The sequence below is a fragment of the Hydra vulgaris genome, chromosome 09 (assembly GCF_038396675.1).
Source record: "Hydra vulgaris chromosome 09, alternate assembly HydraT2T_AEP".
NCBI lineage: Eukaryota > Metazoa > Cnidaria > Hydrozoa > Anthoathecata > Hydridae > Hydra > Hydra vulgaris.
In genome coordinates, this window is record NC_088928.1 from 38,202,501 (window position 1) to 38,220,778 (window position 18,278).

General features: G+C 26.8%; 1 protein-coding gene across 1 annotated transcript in view; it reads left to right on the forward strand.

Annotated features, from left to right (window-relative positions):
- Positions 1-16,527, forward strand: part of LOC105843368 (polyunsaturated fatty acid 5-lipoxygenase) — a 24,687-nt gene extending 8,160 nt beyond the window's left edge. Inside the window, exons 2-12 of the mRNA XM_065805623.1 lie at positions 4,667-4,754; positions 4,888-4,980; positions 5,081-5,490; positions 5,645-5,801; positions 5,878-5,987; positions 6,405-6,603; positions 6,747-7,102; positions 14,694-14,797; positions 15,124-15,229; positions 15,836-16,039; positions 16,189-16,527. Of these exons, the coding sequence (XP_065661695.1) occupies positions 4,688-4,754; positions 4,888-4,980; positions 5,081-5,490; positions 5,645-5,801; positions 5,878-5,987; positions 6,405-6,603; positions 6,747-7,102; positions 14,694-14,797; positions 15,124-15,229; positions 15,836-16,039; positions 16,189-16,422 (2,040 nt within the window). The 5' untranslated portion in view covers positions 4,667-4,687 and the 3' untranslated portion in view covers positions 16,423-16,527. The remainder of the gene's footprint in view (positions 1-4,666; positions 4,755-4,887; positions 4,981-5,080; positions 5,491-5,644; positions 5,802-5,877; positions 5,988-6,404; positions 6,604-6,746; positions 7,103-14,693; positions 14,798-15,123; positions 15,230-15,835; positions 16,040-16,188) is intronic.
- Positions 16,528-18,278: the final 1,751 nt, after the last annotated feature.

The window sequence follows — 18,278 nt, forward strand, 5'->3', positions numbered from 1 at the left end:
ATTTGGTGCCCTTTTCTTCTAAAAGACATTAAAAAATTAGAATTAGTCCAACGTAGAGCTACTAAACTTGTTCCACAATTGCGCAACTTGAAATACGAGAAACGATTAGCAAATCTGGGTCTCAGCACATTAGCTGAACGTAGAACAAGAGGAGATGTAATCCAATTTTTTAAAATTTATAAAAAACTAAATGTTGTTAACTGGCAACAGAAGACAAACCAAGCAAGTGCTCTATTATGTGATGGACCTGCAGGTCATCTTCGTGGTGCCAAGCATAAAATTGAACGAGAATTAACGAAAAACACTCAAAGACATAATTTCTTTATAAACCGAGTGGTGTCATCATGGAACACTTTGCCTGCTTCGGTAGTTGCTTCAAATTCAGTTAACGAGTTCAAAAATAATTACGACAAATGGAACCGTTCTCTCTCACGTCGGTCTACTATAGTCGGGTCACGTTAGTTACTCGACTCAAAGAAGTCTAACTTCTATTGTAGAATTTTACTATAATAATATATATATATATATATATATATATATATATATATATATATATATATATACATATGTATATATACATTTATATATATATACATATATATATATATATACATATATATATATATATATATATATATATATATATATATATTTATATATATATATATATATATATATATATATATATATATATATATATATATATATATATGTATATATATATGTATATATTTACATATATATATATATATATATATATATATATATATATATATATATATATATATATATATATATATATATATATATGCATTACTATTTTGAAGTAAAAAAAAAATTCATTTTTTTTTTACTTCAAAATAGTACTTCTTTTTTACTTCTTTTTTTCTTCTTGTTTTCAATGTTTGTTAAAATTTTTACTTCTTGTTTTCAGTGTTTGTTATTCGGAATATATAACACAGTTTTTGTTTTTTATTAGAGCATTTCAATTGCGATTCATGCATCTAAGGATTAGCAATTGCTTTTAAGAGAATATAAAAGTGAGGGCAATTACCCTTATTATTATATCCTCATATGGACAGGTAATATAGTGGTCTAGTGATTAAATTAAAAAGTGGTAAATGTTTCATTAGAAACTTGATATCTCTATATAATATTGCCGAACTTAATAGTAGTGCTGTCAGTAGTGTCCTTAGCGTGTTTAACACGGAACCTTTATCAGCCATTGCAAACGAGGTAATAGCGAGAAAGAGTCGCAGCACTTTTTTATAAGAAAAAGCAGTGCATCTACCACTGGCAACAGTTTTTTTTTCAATCTTTCTTGATTTTTTTTTAAATACAAAATAAAACACTTTTTAAGTTTTATAGATATTATGTACATAACATATGTAAAGATATTATACACTATAACAAACAAATGGATTTTTAGAAAAGCCAAAAATTCTAAAAAAATCAAAACACCAGAAGAAATTTGTTGCACATGTGTCCATGATTCATATATTTATGTTGTTAACGGAATGACTGAAAAAAAATTATGTTCTGAAACTTTATAAGGAAAAAATTTAATAAAACCGTCCGCTACTTCAGAAGGTGCTGCTGTGGAGGAAAGAAAAAAAAAAATGCCAGTAGCAAGAAAAAACTTCACATTTTATTTTAACAATTAAAAGTCTTTTTAGCTATATTTATTTTTTTGCTATAAGTATATATGGTTAGATTAAAAAATTTGAAGATATATTGTGTTAAGGAGCGGATTTGAACCCTCGAAAAACGACGCAGATGCATGTTATTGAAAAACAAACCATTTTATAAACTCTCATACCGATTGCAATATATCAACACTTTTCAAGCGGGTTCTCTAAATAAGCCCAGCTTTATTGCATAGGAATAAAGTTGCGCTTATATATAAACAATATATATGTTATATTGTATAAACAATATATATGTTATATATTATGTTACACTGTTATATGCAAATGTAAAAAATCCACTATTATTTACGTTTTATACAGGATGGTGTGTAATTATAAGAAAACTTTTCTAATAATTACAAGTCTTTTTTGCTCAAGCTGTTTCGTTTGAATTTGTATTTATGTTATTGCATTTAAAAAAAACTAAATATAGTAATTACTATGTCATTTCTTTAAAACTATTTATTTAATACTATTGTAATAAATGCAAACTCTTATCCATGGAATAATATATCCGTACCAGTTTTATATCTTTTTGTGCAATTGTATGCACTATAATTAAAATTATTCAAAAAATGTAAGATAAATTGCAAAAGCAAACTTGACGAATAAAAGTATTTTTTGTCTCAAACTGACGTCGCTGCGCAATTATTTTTGGTTTAACTTTTAAATTAGCGCTTTATAGCTAGAGCTGCGTCTAAAGTTTTCAATGGTCTAAGATCTTCTGAGTTCTGCTATTTGTACAGCGTTACGTACACATGTCTGTATAAGTATGAACGTTTTAAGCATATGTTGAGTTTGCAGGCAGCATATGGAAAAATCGTGTATAATAAATCTATAAAATGAGAAAACTTTAAAACTTTATTTTAACAGTTACAAATCTTTCTTGTTATATTATTATTTTTTTGCTATAAATATATAAACATGATTGGAAAAATTTCAAAATATGACGCTAAGGGGACGTCTTAAACTGAGCTATCAACGATATGTGTTTAGGAGAAAAACATACCTAATTATTAGAGTATCGTCCACAATTGTTTTCGTCGCGTCCACAATTATTTTCGTTGCAGTCCAAAATTATTTTCGTCGCGTCCATAATTATTTTCGTCGCGTCCATAATTATTTTCGTCGCGTCCATAATTATTGTCGTCGCGTCCATAATTATTTTCGTCGCGTCCACAATTTTTTTCGTTTTATCACGAAATATATAATGGCAAACAAAAACAATACAAACATCAATCATTCGAATGTCGAAACAGAAGAATAAACAAAAAACAAAACTGCAACCGAAAAAAATTTTTTCTAAAATAAAAAGAATGATGAATAGCAACGAATCAGGTCGATCTATTGCAAATGCAGCAGGTCTTTTATTTAGGACGATTCAAAACTGAATACGAAAACTTTAACAAGATCAAAAAACAGTGCCTAAAAAGCGTGGCAGAGCGGCACGAGATAATATTGAAAGAAAGAGAGAAATTGAATTATTAATTAATGCAAATAACGCATTAACTACGATCGACATTGCACAATTTTGTTGTGGAAGTACCCCATATATTACAGTCCCCCACAGAGAGGAAGAAATGTTAGCTTAATATGCGCCATTTCAATTACGGGATGTATTGGTTTTAAAATAAAGGTTGGGGCTTTTAATACTGCTAGCATGAACGAGTGGATCGAACAAGATTTAAGACCAGCTTTAAGTGATCGAAGATATGCTATAATAATGGACAATGCGCGATTCCATTATTCATCAACTGTAGAATCGGCATTTCGAGAAAGCAATTGTACTATCCAGTTTTTACCACCTTTCAGCCTTCAACTTAATTTTATCAAGGAGTTTTTTGGTGTGATGAAAAATTTATTCAGAAGGATACAACCACGACCTAATAATCCTCAAGAAATGATTAACATTATTACTGAGATTTTAACAGGATTTATTGAATACTCTTTTGAAAATTATTATTCTCACATGCGTGAGTCGGTGTTAAAAGGAATTCAGCAAAATGAGTTTATCTGATTAATTTATGCTTGAATTTACTGTAAAACATATATATATTCTCAGTCCTCCACTTTTTTCGAATGTTTCTATTGATTGGCTGATATATTTAAAAGACACAAATTATAGATTCAAGAAAAAGTTCTTCACGAGTCACGCCTAGTTCTTAATATACGTAAAAGTTCTTTTTAATATCTTACCTTAACACAATATTGCTGCATGCTTCTAATGTTTACGTTTAATTCAGAAAAAAAAGATTTTGGGCTTTTTGTTACTTTTAAGGATTAACGTATGGTGTGAGTTAATCATATAAAAAAATATTTTTGTTAGATAAGTTATTCATAATACTCTCCCAAAAATAATAAAAATTTAAATTTCTTATTGTTTAGATTGTTCATTCTCATTTTAAAAAATATAAAAGTAATTAAGATTATAAAAAGATTTTCATAATTTAAATATAAAATAAATCTGAGTTTAGACAATTTTTTTAGCCATTAACACTTTATCGGACGGTTAAAAATTTTTTGGGATGACTAAAAATTGCTATTTATTTTGTTAAATTATAAATTTAACAAAATAAATAGCATTACGCCTAACAAAAAATAAAGTATGACTAAAATTTTGTTCAATTTATGACTAAATATTTGTTAAAGAATAACAAAAATCAAAGATTCAAATAACATTCCGTCTATCGATAAGAACTTTTATATCAATCCAGTATGTCAGTATGTATTTCTTGGTATCATCATTAAGAACAGTTTTATATTGTCATTTATGCTTTTAATAAAACACATTTAGACAAAGCTGATTACATCGCACTATTTATACATATATATATATATATATATATATATATATATATATATATATATATATATATATATATATATATATATATATATATATATATATATATATATATATATAAAATTATTTGTTAATTTTTTCCAAATAAAGTTAATTTTTTTACGTATATTTAAAGAAACCATATAAAGATATATGAATGTATACACTTGAGTTTTTACTGGTTCTATACTTTGCAACTGTTAATGGAGGTTATAGAAACAATGGTAAGAAATACATTTGTATTTATAACATATATTGTAAGGAAACTTTTAAATTTTTTTTATAGATCAGTCATAATTATTTATTGTTTTGACTTTTATTTTTTGCGTTGCTTGTACACTTATATATAATTATTAGGAAACTACGTAACAAGCCAAAAAGAATCTCTGGTAAATAACTATAAAACCTCTCTATTCCGAACATTTAATGAACAAAAATGTGAATTATCAGGTATAACAAAAAGTTTAACTTAATTTATACTTTAAAATTGTTGCATTAAATGCAATGGTGCGTATAAATTATTTAATATTTTATTTTCCTTTATTATTAGATTGTATTGTCAGTTTACCCTCATCTATTAATCAAAGAAAATGCAAACTAAAAGAATGTTTTTCAATTTATCAGAAAAGCAAAAACATAAGAAACAATCGATGTATGGAAGCAAGGAAAAACGATGTTTTGTTTGCAAGAAAATGGTACAGTATTACTGATGGGAGTACATTATCGCGAAGTGAATTCCCATTTAAAGACGTTCCGTTTTTAAATCAAAGCTTACGTGACGTTAATTTTTATACAGCAATTAACCCTATAGAATCTTCCTGGCTGATGCTTCTTCAAACGTGGATAAATGGTCTAATGAAGCCAACATCAGATAAAATAAAAAGTGTTTTTAATAATACTAACCTTCATAATATCGAAGCTTACCGGCAATTAAAAGCTGCTTTTGAAGCCAGCATTCGCGTAAGTATATATCGAGTGGACTTTTACTTTTTACTGTTTCTCAATATTATTTAAAAAAATAAAAAATAAATTTGAAATTCCCTAATTTAGTTACAAAAGACATATGTAACATCTTCATGTGCAGGTTTTTTTTTTAGTTTTTTATGTTTTACAGTCTTTCAATACTCCGCAATACTTTGACAAACCAAGTCTTTATCCGCAAACGTTTACCGATTTAAGTTTAGGCGAACTTTGGAAATCAAACGATATTTTTGCTCAAAGAAGATTAGCTGGGTCTTGTCCTTTTCATCTTAGAAAAGTTACAAAATCAGGTAGTTTATTTAAATTTTTTTAACCAGAACAACAAAACTTATAAAATATATATAAATGAAAAACATATATTTATAGGTGAAATTGGTTTTTCCGATAAAACATTATTCAGCTTGTTAAATAAAAACTATAACTTTAATGAGTTCATTAACCATGCTAGCGGAGGTTCCATTAAATCAATGTCTCAGGTCAGGAAATTAGTTTTGTATTATTTAACGCTTTATTTAACTCTCTCTCTCTCTCTCTCTCTCTCTCTCTCTCTCTCTCTCTCTCTCTCTCTCTCTCTCTCTCTCTCTCTCTCTCTCTCTCTCTCTCTCTATATATATATATATATATATATATATATATATATATATATATATATATATGTATATATATATATATATATATATATATATATATATATATATATATATATATATATATATATATGTGTATATATATATATATATATATATATATATATATATATATATATATATATATATATATATATATATATATATATATATATATATATATATATATATATATACATATATATATAATTTGTGGTAGCAATTTCACGGCAAAAGTAATACTTCGTTGAAATTTAATAATTTCAGGCAATACAAGAAGGGGTTTTATTTATTCTATATCATGACTCCTACAATGATATCGTGACTCAGCCTGATATTCTAAATAAAGATCATACTGTACTAGGTAAAAATCGGACGGTAATGAATAACACATCTCCAATCACACTTTTTGTTTTGGTAAAAGGAGAATTTAAAGTTGCTGCAATACAAATAGATTACAAGCCAAGTAATTTGTTTTCTATGAATAATTCAATTAATTATAACTAATTCAACAAGTTTTAACTAATTTAACAAAAAGTGCTTGTAGTTCAGATTAAGTATACACAAATACATAATTTTGTATTGTTTTACTTAATAATATTTATTTAGATTCAACAGTTTATTCACCGTCATCTCCAATGGATCAATGGCTTTTGGCACGTGCAATGGTAGAAATGACTGATCAAGATGTTTGCGATGCTAAAGTTCATTTGGGATTTCTTCATTTACATGCTTCTATTTTTTGTCTATCTTTTAGTAGACATTTAAGTACCCAGCATCCCCTTCATGATCTATTTAAATGGCATTGCTATGGTACTGTTCCAGCACTTAGCCTAAACTACCCCACTCTTTACTCAAACAACTTCTTACCTTATGCAATGGGCAATAAAGGATTTTTGAAACTTTCAAAAATTGGTTTTGATGAAGCTTATTACGGTCAATACGATTTGGAACAGCATTTAAAGGTAAAATTATATAAAATTATTTAAAAGAACTTTAGATTGTGTTTGCAGACTGCATGTTTAATTTTCATTTATGTTTTACATACCAATGATTCCCTATAAACACATTAATGTCTATTTAATGTTGAAAAACCCAAAAAACATTCTATAATGGAATCTTAGTGGACCTATATAGGCAATTTGAGCGGACCACTGTAATTTTGCTTATCGGTTTCTAAGCGGACTATTACTATGTGGTAGCCGATGACTAGCCACTATTACCATGTCGGAAAGTTATCGGCTTGCCATTTATAGTGGCTGCCACTAATGTAAACGATGAGCAAAACTCCAATAAACCGCTAAAAAAATGCTTATATAGATTCTTTGCAAATCCACTAAGACAATGTTTTTTTTTTTTTTTTTTTTTTTTTTTGTTCTTTATTACAATATTTATTACAATTTAAATAAACAAAACTTTATTACAATAATAAAAGTTAACAAGTCAAGATATCGTTAAGAAATAAATAATAAAAATAAATATAAAGAAAACGGATACTCAAAGAAGACCATCAGGTCTTGTCACAGAGAAACTGCTAATTGCTTGCGGATAAAAAAACAAACAAAAAAATAAATAAAAAAGAATATGCATTAAATATATACATATACTAATATAGATAAGGGATTTTCAAAAAATTTAAAAATTTAAAAGTAGATTAGTATATTTTCAGTTGAAAAAAATGAGTTTTTTTAGATTTTGTTTAAAAGAATCAAAATTACACTCTTGAGAAAAATCTTTAGAAGTATTTAGAACTATACTATTCCATAAAAATGGTCCGCGAAATGAAATAAAAATTTTTCCAAAATTAGTTTGAGAAAATGGTTGTCGAATTAAATTATCGTTTCTTAAAATATATTTATTTCTATCTCTTTTAAATACAAGTTGCGAAAAGAAAGGGGTGATAGGTGGGTCTTGCATTTATACATAAAACAAAGAATATTAAAAACATTTAACTCATATATGTTGAGTGCTTTCATATCATATAAAAGAGGCTTGGCGTGAGCAAAACGGTCCTTGAAATTTATAATGCGAGCTACATGTTTCTGTAGCCGATAGAGATGTTTAAGTTTACTTTTATAAGTGCTACCCCAAGCAATGTTTGCATAATTAATATGGCAATGAATTAGTGAATAATATAACTGAATTAAGGTATGTTTATCTAGAACATTTCTTATTTTGTATAAAATGCCTATACTCTTTGAAATTTTATTGCTCAAGTTAGCAATTTTATTGCACAATGTTTGCTTGGAACGTGTAGACAAAACGTTTAATTTTGGTCAATTATCCGATCAGAATGAAATCCAGAACTACGTTTAGAACAAACCTCCATTAGTCGTTAAGATTCAAACGTATTTTCAACGTTTATTATAGGTGTTTATTACACGTATAAAAGCGTTTAGATTAGGTGCATATAAAACGTCTACATTTGAGACTAATATATAACCTTTTTAATTGGTCTTATTATTAAACCTTCTAATTTTGGTCAATAATTAGTTGCTAAACGTTTACTGAACTGTGTTTACTGCCCAGTAAACACAGAGTTGTCCAGAATATGTCAATATATAGTCAATGTTGGTCGAAAGTCGGATAAAACGTTTAGCAATTAATTATTGACCAAAAATAGATGATTAATTTGAAATTACATTTGAAACCTTTTAATGTATAAGTTTATTAAACATTAATTAAACGCTTACATTTGACAAATATAAGTCATAATGATTAACGTTTAGTAAACGTTTGATAAACCTATACATTAATACAATTAAAACGTGCATTGTAAACCTGTCAGTCACACATTTATTAAACGTTGATGATAAGTTTTGAACATTGACTAACATAAGTCAATATTGTATAATACGCATACAAAAAAAAGATTGAAGCCTACATTTTAATTTTTTATTTCGTACTTTTATTAAGTGTTGGTTAAATTTTATTAACATTAGTTGATATAATATTAATTTTACAAAGTTTAACATAAATGTGTATATAAAAAATACTAATGTTTACGCAAAACTTAATATAAGATTATATATATGAGGTTTGGGCATTTGTGATGATTATACATGGAATGGTTTAAACCCAGTAAGCACAAAGCGTGTTTAACACATTTAAAAATCTAAAGCATCTAGACACTAGATAATTGGTATTGAGCTTCAGTTTGTTTGTCTCATATCGGTGTGATATATATATATATATATATCTATTATATATGTATAGATGTATATATTATATATGTATAGATATATATATATATTTTATATATATATATATACATACATATATATTTATATATATATATATATATATTATATATATATATTTTATATATATATATATACATACATATATATATATATATATATATATATATATATATATATATACATATATATATATATATATATATATATATATACATATATATATATATATATATATATATATATATATATATATATATATATATATATATATATATATATATATATATATATATATATATATATATATATATAGTGATATATATTCATATATATATATTTATATATTATATATTCATATATATATATTTATATATTATATATGTATATATATATATATATATATACCTATTTATATATATACATGTATATATAGACTATATATATATATATACATATATATATATATATATATATATATATATATATATATATACATATTTATATATATACATGTATATATATACATTATATATATATATAAACAGTGACCTAGAAAGGTTAAGAAAGTTAGGATGCAGTAGAGGGGGACGGGGGGGACTGAAACAGAAGTTAAGGGGACCTAACACAGCTAAAATTTAAATAGAAAAAACTGAAACTTTGAGTTTTGAGGGTAAGGGCAATTTTCCTTCTGCAACATGTCTCTATGCCAGAGTTTAGATATATTTATATTTATCAAGTATCGACTTTGGTTTACTTCTGACTTTCAGTTGTTTATTGTCTTTGGCTTAGCAGAAATGGAGGTTTACTATTTATATTCTCATATATAAAAACTTAGCAAAATATTTGGTTCCATTACAAAGTTTAATTGAACTTTAAGTGTTATTCGGCCATTGTCAGTTCTTACTGAATCTTGTAATTAATTTATCATTACCTTTCAGACTAGCTTTTGCTCTGAATCTTTTAACGCTTGTATAGTCCTGGTGAGCTTCTATGTTAAAATATTTTCAAGGGGCGACGACCGAGAAAGGGTCGTATTGTACGTGCCCGCTTTTTTTCTATAAAATCTTGCAACTAATTTTTTGCTGCTCTCCAAAACAGCTAGAGCTTTAAAACTTTGAGCAGTTGTATTGTCAAAAAAAGGTAACGAAGTGCTTCATTTTATTTAAGGATTGCGCGCTCAAAAAATGTTGTTTTCTTAATTAAGATTTGATTTGAGAAAAAAATGAATTTTATATTTTATTTTGTATTATATTTTGTATTTTTATATTTTAAATTGTTCAAAAAATTTTTCTTAACAAAAAAACTAAAACCTTGAAGTTTTAAATTTATTGTATTTTGTTTTGTTTATAACCTTTTTGTTTTATTTTTTACTAGTTCATATATTACTTTATTATTATTATTACAATTTTGCCAAATAAAATGATTAATAAAACACACAAGTAGCTTGAAACACCCAAATTATTTAAAAAAATACTAGAATTTATAGAATAATAGAATTTTTTTAATATATATATATGTATATATATATGTGTATGTATGTATATATATATATATATATATATATATATATATATATATATATATATATATATATATATATATATATATATATATATATATATATATTAGAGTGATGCAAAATTTGTAGGTTCAAAACTTTAGTTGTCCTCAAGCTTGCCCTTGTTCTATATGACAATAGTAGTTATTGGGCAAAATTTGAATCAAATCGGATGATATTTAGGGGTTGCCATGTTATGTCACATTTTGGTATAAGGTTACAAAAAGTAAAAAAAATATTTTTTATTTTTACATTTTTTATATTATATTACTGAATTATTTATTATCAATTTCTTATTGATAATAAATACTAAATACTATTACTAGGCAATAATAAATCAATCATCTTCATCATTCAACAGTCATCTTCATCAGGGTAGACTTTGATGCAACTGGAAATTCCTTCCGGTGAAGATCAACCAATCTAAGAAGAAACTGCTTTTGGTTTTCATCTTTCGTAACGCTTGAGTTAAAGGATGTTATAAGTGCTATGCCTCGTTCCGCGCAATCGTTGACGACTTTCATTTGACGAACCTTGTGCTTCATTTCAAGATATGTTGAATCCATATCCCACTCTGAAGATTCTTTCATTAAAAATGATTCAGCTTTTTCTTTTCCATTTTTCAAAATTAGATCGAAAAGTTCTGCGGTGCGTTGTGTGACGAAGGAAGACAATGGGCTGTGACAATCGAATGTGGCAGCATCAAGTCTTTTGAGAGATTTCTGCCTTGGCTGTTGTTTCAGGTTGTTTGCCATGTCTCTCTTGGTGTTGTTGTCGACACGGGAATCGAAGAAAGCCAATCCTATTAGATGTTTAGAAAAATACCAGAGGTGGCGATGCAAAACTTTTGCTGCATTAATTGTAATTGTACGATTTGGATATTCTTGAATCCGTTGAAGAAGCTTGGCATCATTGAATGGTGCTCGTTCAGCTAACGGAGCTTCATTCCAAAACTGTCCGTATACAAATGCCACAAAAAGACTTATATCTGTTATTCCTTTCTTTTCCTTTGCAGTAATAACAAATTGATCCTGAAACAAATATATCTTTATACAATATATAGCTTTTGCCATCCAACGTGCATTGTGTGTTGCACCTGGAGCCCGAAACTTCACTTTGAACTCCGATGTTGTAGTTGATCCTCCAAGGAAAATAAGGCACAAATTCAAGAGTTCTAAGTAATCATCCCTGGGTTGTTGACCTTTAATTGCTTCACTATAATATACTACCATTTCTTCACGGAGTTTGAGAAAAAAATCGCAGTTGTAAAATTCTTTATTCCCTATAGTGAACACCTCCTTGTTGATTGCTGGCCATTGTTTCTGGAAACGGTTAAAAATTCCAACTTCAGGTCCTCCACTGGTTCCAAATGCAGTCGTGAAAATGGTGGAAAGCATGACTTCAAACATATGGTGCCTGCATGCTATCCATATAAGATTACGGTCAAGATTCTGCTCCATTATTGTGCAGGCACCATTGTTCAACCCAGTGTTAGATGAAGTAGTGTCAAAAACCAGTCCCCGAACAAATTCTTTCAATTTCCAGTCTTTAAGAGCCTTCATGCAAGCATCAGCCTGTTGCTCACCTGTACCTCGATCAATCTTTGGAACGCCCAGCAATTTTTCCACCCCACCACCAGTCACAAGGATGGCAATTCTATCCACTTTTTTTTGACCACCAGTGATATCAGGTAAGAGCTTTCCATCCCAATGCAGAAGAAGTGGATCATCAGGAGAGAAATCAACCTTGTCAGCTGTAGTCACCGCTTCACGAACAGATCGCCTTTTTCTGCGGATTGTGCTGTACGACAATGATAAATCTTTTACCGAGTGACCAAGAGCCTGAGACACTGTTCCAACCACGAAGAGTGCACGGCGATCAGAAATATTAACACGATCAAGAGATGATACAACATTATTTGTTAGAACTTTCATCTTCTTTTTCGTTGAACCACTTGTGCTCAGTGTGCTGGAAGCGAAAGGAGTCTGATATTCATCATCATCCGAGGAACTAGAGCTACTTTCACTCACAATGTCAACTGCTGATGAAGAAGAAATGAGTTCTGTTTTTTCCATCAGTTCCGCTTGACTTCTTTGACGCCTCAATTCCATTTTAGTTTCTCGGACTCGTTTCCGTGCCTCCCTAGCTGTTAAATTCCGATCAATTCCTGCCATACTACAACTTAATGGATCTTCTTGCTGCTGACGTAAAAATGCTTTATCTTCATCGTTTTTCATAACTTCTGATGCATTCTTGGTTGAAATATCAAAAAGTTCTTCAAGGTCAGCGTGGAAAATTCCTTCTTTCATTTGACAGCTGTCCAATTTTGATCCTCGGTGTTTTTTCAGCAGCAGATATTCGTCATAAAGATTTTTTAACTTTCTTTCCGCATTGTCAATTCTTTGAGTTGGAATTTTTCCTCTCTCCCATATAACAAGAACTGCTTCAATTGTTGCCCGAATACTTTTTTTCACTTCTTGTTTCTCTTCTATATGATGGAAGAGCAACCTCCGAAGAACATCCCCTCTTGAAGGAAGTCTGGCAGTCGACAGAGTTTGTGTAGGTTTACCAACAAGCCACACCTCAGCAGAAGATCTAGTGGTTGCCATATTATCAATTTCTAAATTATAAATAAATAAACAATGAAAAAACAAATTTGCGAAATTTGAGAAAATCACAAAATTTTACCAATGGTTAATTCATCTTATAAAACATGGCAACCCCTAAAATTGCTTCTTTTAGTCTAATTTTTGGTACACATGATCCTAGGTGATAAAGGAACACAGGCAACCTTGAGGAGAATGTTTTTTGTGACATTTTTTTTTTCTATTACAATCTGAATCACCCTAATATATATATATATATATATATATATATATATATATATATAATATATATATATATATATATATATATATATATATATATATATATATGTATATATATGTATATATATATATATATATATGTATATATATATATATATATATGTATATATATATATATATATATGTATATATATATATATATATGTATATATATATATATATATGTATATATATATATATATATATATATATATATATATATATATATATATATATATATATATATATATATATATATATATATATATATATATATATATATGTATTTATTTATATATAAGTATTTCTCTAATATATAGTTGCAGAAAATAAATATAAAAAAGTTTTTATTTATTACTCTTGTAATTGATCTCAGAGTCTCCGAAACCACAAGTTTGTACTCTAATATACTTTAGAATTTAGATAAGAAACTTATTACTGAGTGCAATGGTTAATTCTACTCTTTTGAAATCAGGTCAAATAGATTTTTTTTTTATTGTTTTACTTTATTTTTTAGTTCAAAAAGAAAAACAAGATTTTGTTTATGATTTTGAAGTAAATATAAGGTAGAATAGAAAATTTTCGAGAACGATAAATGAAAGTATGGCATGAAAATTTAAAGTTATTAAAAAGTAATTTTGCTAAAAAGTACTCAAAAAAAGATTTCACAAAGAAATGCTTTGCGTTGCTTAATTTTTTTTTTTTTTTAATGAAATATTTAATCCTGTCTAGCCATTTTTAGTTCAGTTTTCTCTTTGATCAGACTATATTTTAAAGTTTTGATATTTTGATAACGTTAAAAACTCAAAAAAAATAAAAAAAAATAAAAATCAAGAAAACCAAACACTATAATTTGTTTCTATAGTATAGAAAAAATTGATTCAATTTTTATTAAAAAAAAGGTTTATTTGTTTTATTTGCTTTTTAGAGACAAGGTTTAGATGACACAAGAATAAAATATTATCCTTACCGCGATGACACTCGAGTTATAAACAAAGAACTTCTTGATTTTAGTATAAAAGTTGTGAACCTGTAAGTTCATGATATTTTAAGTATAAGTTTGCATTAGTTTCTATTTTATCCGTTCATTTATTTTTTTAGTATGAAGGTTCTTTTTTGTAATTTATTTTGCTTATTTGTACTCGTTTTATGACATGTGTATCGGAAATGTGCCCCAACAAAATAAGAAAAGTATTTTAACTTTAAGATAATATGATATACAAATAAAATAATAGGCAAACAAAAATTTAAAGCCAGTAGTCCAAATCAAGTATTTAAATCTTTAAAAAGTACTAGTGGCTTTTAAACAAAAATTGTCCTTTATACGCAACAATTACGTTTTTTAAATTTATTTTTAGTTATTACAAAGATGATAAAGACGTCTTAAATGACGTAGAAATGCAAAGTTTTGCAAACGAGTTATCAATTGACGGTAAAGTTAAACCAGACGGAGGGAAAGGAAAGGTAGACATTATGGATTAAAGATATAAATTGTTATAGTTATTATTATTATTTTTTTACTATGAACAATGGTACACCAGGTACCTTTTTAAATTTGTTTACAGAAAAACTAGTTAAAAAACCAGCAAACACATGACGACCAAAAGTCATTTTCGTCTTTCGAGGTAATTTAAGTCATTTAGCTTAACAAATATGCGGCATTTAGAGTTGAATTTTTTTAAAAACGACTTTAAGACGTCTGTTAGTCACATCATGTGTTTTTTAAGAGGTTGGATATTAAAATATAGAACGAATATATTCGTTCTATATTTTAATCTTTTTTGTTTAAATTGTTTATATTTCTATCTTTTTGTTTAATCCTAATTCATAAACAAAAAGAAAAAGTGAGAACCAAGTCATTTTAAAAAAATTTCAAATGCGCCTAATCCTCCGGCATAGATTCATCTGTGTTTAATTCTATTTAAAACGCAACCAATTTCATATAAAAAAAAGTTGTCAATTTAAGTATCACTAAATATAGCAAAATTTATCATTAAATAGAGTTCGAATTGTTGTTTGCTAAATTATAAATATATAAGTTAGAATGATGTTTTTAGTAAATTTTTGTAGGTAAAACGTTTTCCTCCATCTTTCAATAAAAAGATAGAGTTAGCGAATTTTCTTCATCAATTTCTATGGTTTAATATACTGCATAGCGTATCGAACTATGCACATGGCCACTCATTTGTACCAGTTAAACCTACAAAACTGTATCATGATAAGAATTTTGAAAACAATTATCTATATAATTTGCCAGATATTGATACTGCTGTTGTAAGTACACTTTCTGTTTTTTGATTTTTATGAATATAAATGATTACATAAATATATTCCATGTTTTACTAACAATAAATAATATTTTTACTAAAAGTAATATTTTCATTTAAATATAAAACTTGTTTATTCAATAAATACTTGTTTAGGAAGCAATACGATTATCTGTATCCTTGGACAGCTTCAGAGCTAATCGGTTGATGGATTATTCAGATAAAGTTCAAGATAAAAAATTCAAAGAACTTGTCCAGCAAACTTATTGCGTGCTTAATAGCAAAGTACAGAAAATATTAGAACAAAATAATGCTAAACGAAAAGCTGCTGGTCAACTTACATTTCAATATGTAGAACCAAAATGGCTGACTAACAGTATTCATGTTTAGTTTTTACTTAAAGTTTTACATGAATTTGTTTGCTAAACAATTTTGATTAGCATATTAAACAGAAAAACAAATTAAAATAAATATATATATACATATTTACCTAAATGTTTTTTTTCTTATAGCAAAGACCTTTTTTTTCAGGAATAATAACAATTTTTATTGTTCCGTTTCTAAAGGCAAAAAAAGTTTAAATATGGAAAATAAAGTTGTAACGTTCTCCCTAACTCCCCACTAATACAAAACTTATAATATCACGAGAGTTATGTATATTATAAAAGCATAAGTTATATTTTTTAAGTTTCTCAAAAGATTAAATTTTCATTGAGAATAAGAATATTTTCATGAAATTCAATTCAAACAAAAATACCGCAAAAATTTCTTTTTTTAAGTTGAATTGGTTTTATCCTAAATGGTTTCAGTCACAAAATTTAAAATCTAGATAAGTAATAGTGTTTTGGTATCCTGTTTATTTTGTTTTAAATCCTGCGCAGTAAGTTTATAGTTTCAAGCTAAAAGTGATCAACCTGATGTTGATCACATGCTGAACTCCGTGTGTTTAGTTTATTTTCTTATGTTTATCTTCATGATGACCTATATTTTATTTGTAGTTTATTATGCAAAAAACAAAACAATAAATTAAGATGTTTTTGTCTTCACTAAATCAAATTCTGATTTTTACAAACTTAAATGTAAATTTAAGTCCCAAATAAATTTTCATTAATTAATGTTTTAAAAGCAAACCTAGGTGATCCGATGACGATGAAAAAATAATAGCGAATGCGTAATTATACTTTGTTTGAAGAACTTTCTTGAACATAAGGTTAATTGACTTCCTTTTGAGTTAATATATTACTTATAAAATATTTACTTTATATAATCAAAACGTTAAACCATGAAAAAAATAATTTGAGGCATTTTATAGTTATAATAATATATACATATATAAACATATATACATTATATAGTTAAAATAAATCTTATTAATAATTGCCTACTCTCTGGTTTTTTTTAATTGTGAAATTGAATCTGGTTACCACAAGTAATTTGTGTATTAAAAAGTAAAAATTAACATAATCTCTCCGATCATTTCCCCCTTGTTTGATAAACTCCGAAAATTTATTTATATCAAACTCAAGAAGATATGGTCTATTTATTGGTCGCATAAATTCTTGTTGCCAATTTAATTTTTGCAACTCTGAATATTTATCTTTTACCTTCACATGCTTCTGCAACTTTACCCAGCGGTTAATTTTTTTTGCCGTTTTCTTGATTCCATTTTTATTGTTTTAAATAGGAGGAATACTATGGCTTAAACTTAGGGCACTTTGATCTTATATGAGTAACACTATTTAAATGTTTAACATTGCTATAACTAAGTGCTATAAATGCTTTAGTTAAAGGGTATTAGTGTATATTATATAATACATCTGAAAATTATGTAAAATTTTTATAAAATATACCATTACAACCCAATACACACCTGTATATAAAATTGTATAAAGTTTATAAAGTTAAAACAAATTTTAGTTAAAAGAATGACCACAATTGCATGAATAAAAATAAGCCCGTTATATACTACCAACATATATATGTATAAAGTTTTACAAAAATTTTTAAGTTAAGAAAAATTTTGAAATAAACTCTATAAGATCACACTATTATAAGTTTACAAAGACTGTATAAGGTTCATGCAAGACTTTTATTAAGGCTAAAGTTTGCGAGAATTTTTTTTATTATTATTATCATTTTTCAAAGTCAAGTCATTAAGCTGCATTTACTTTTTAACTTCTCCCCTTTTTTTATCGTTTGTGATAAGTTTCTTTTGTTGATTAGTTTGGTTCAGGTTTTTTTTCTTC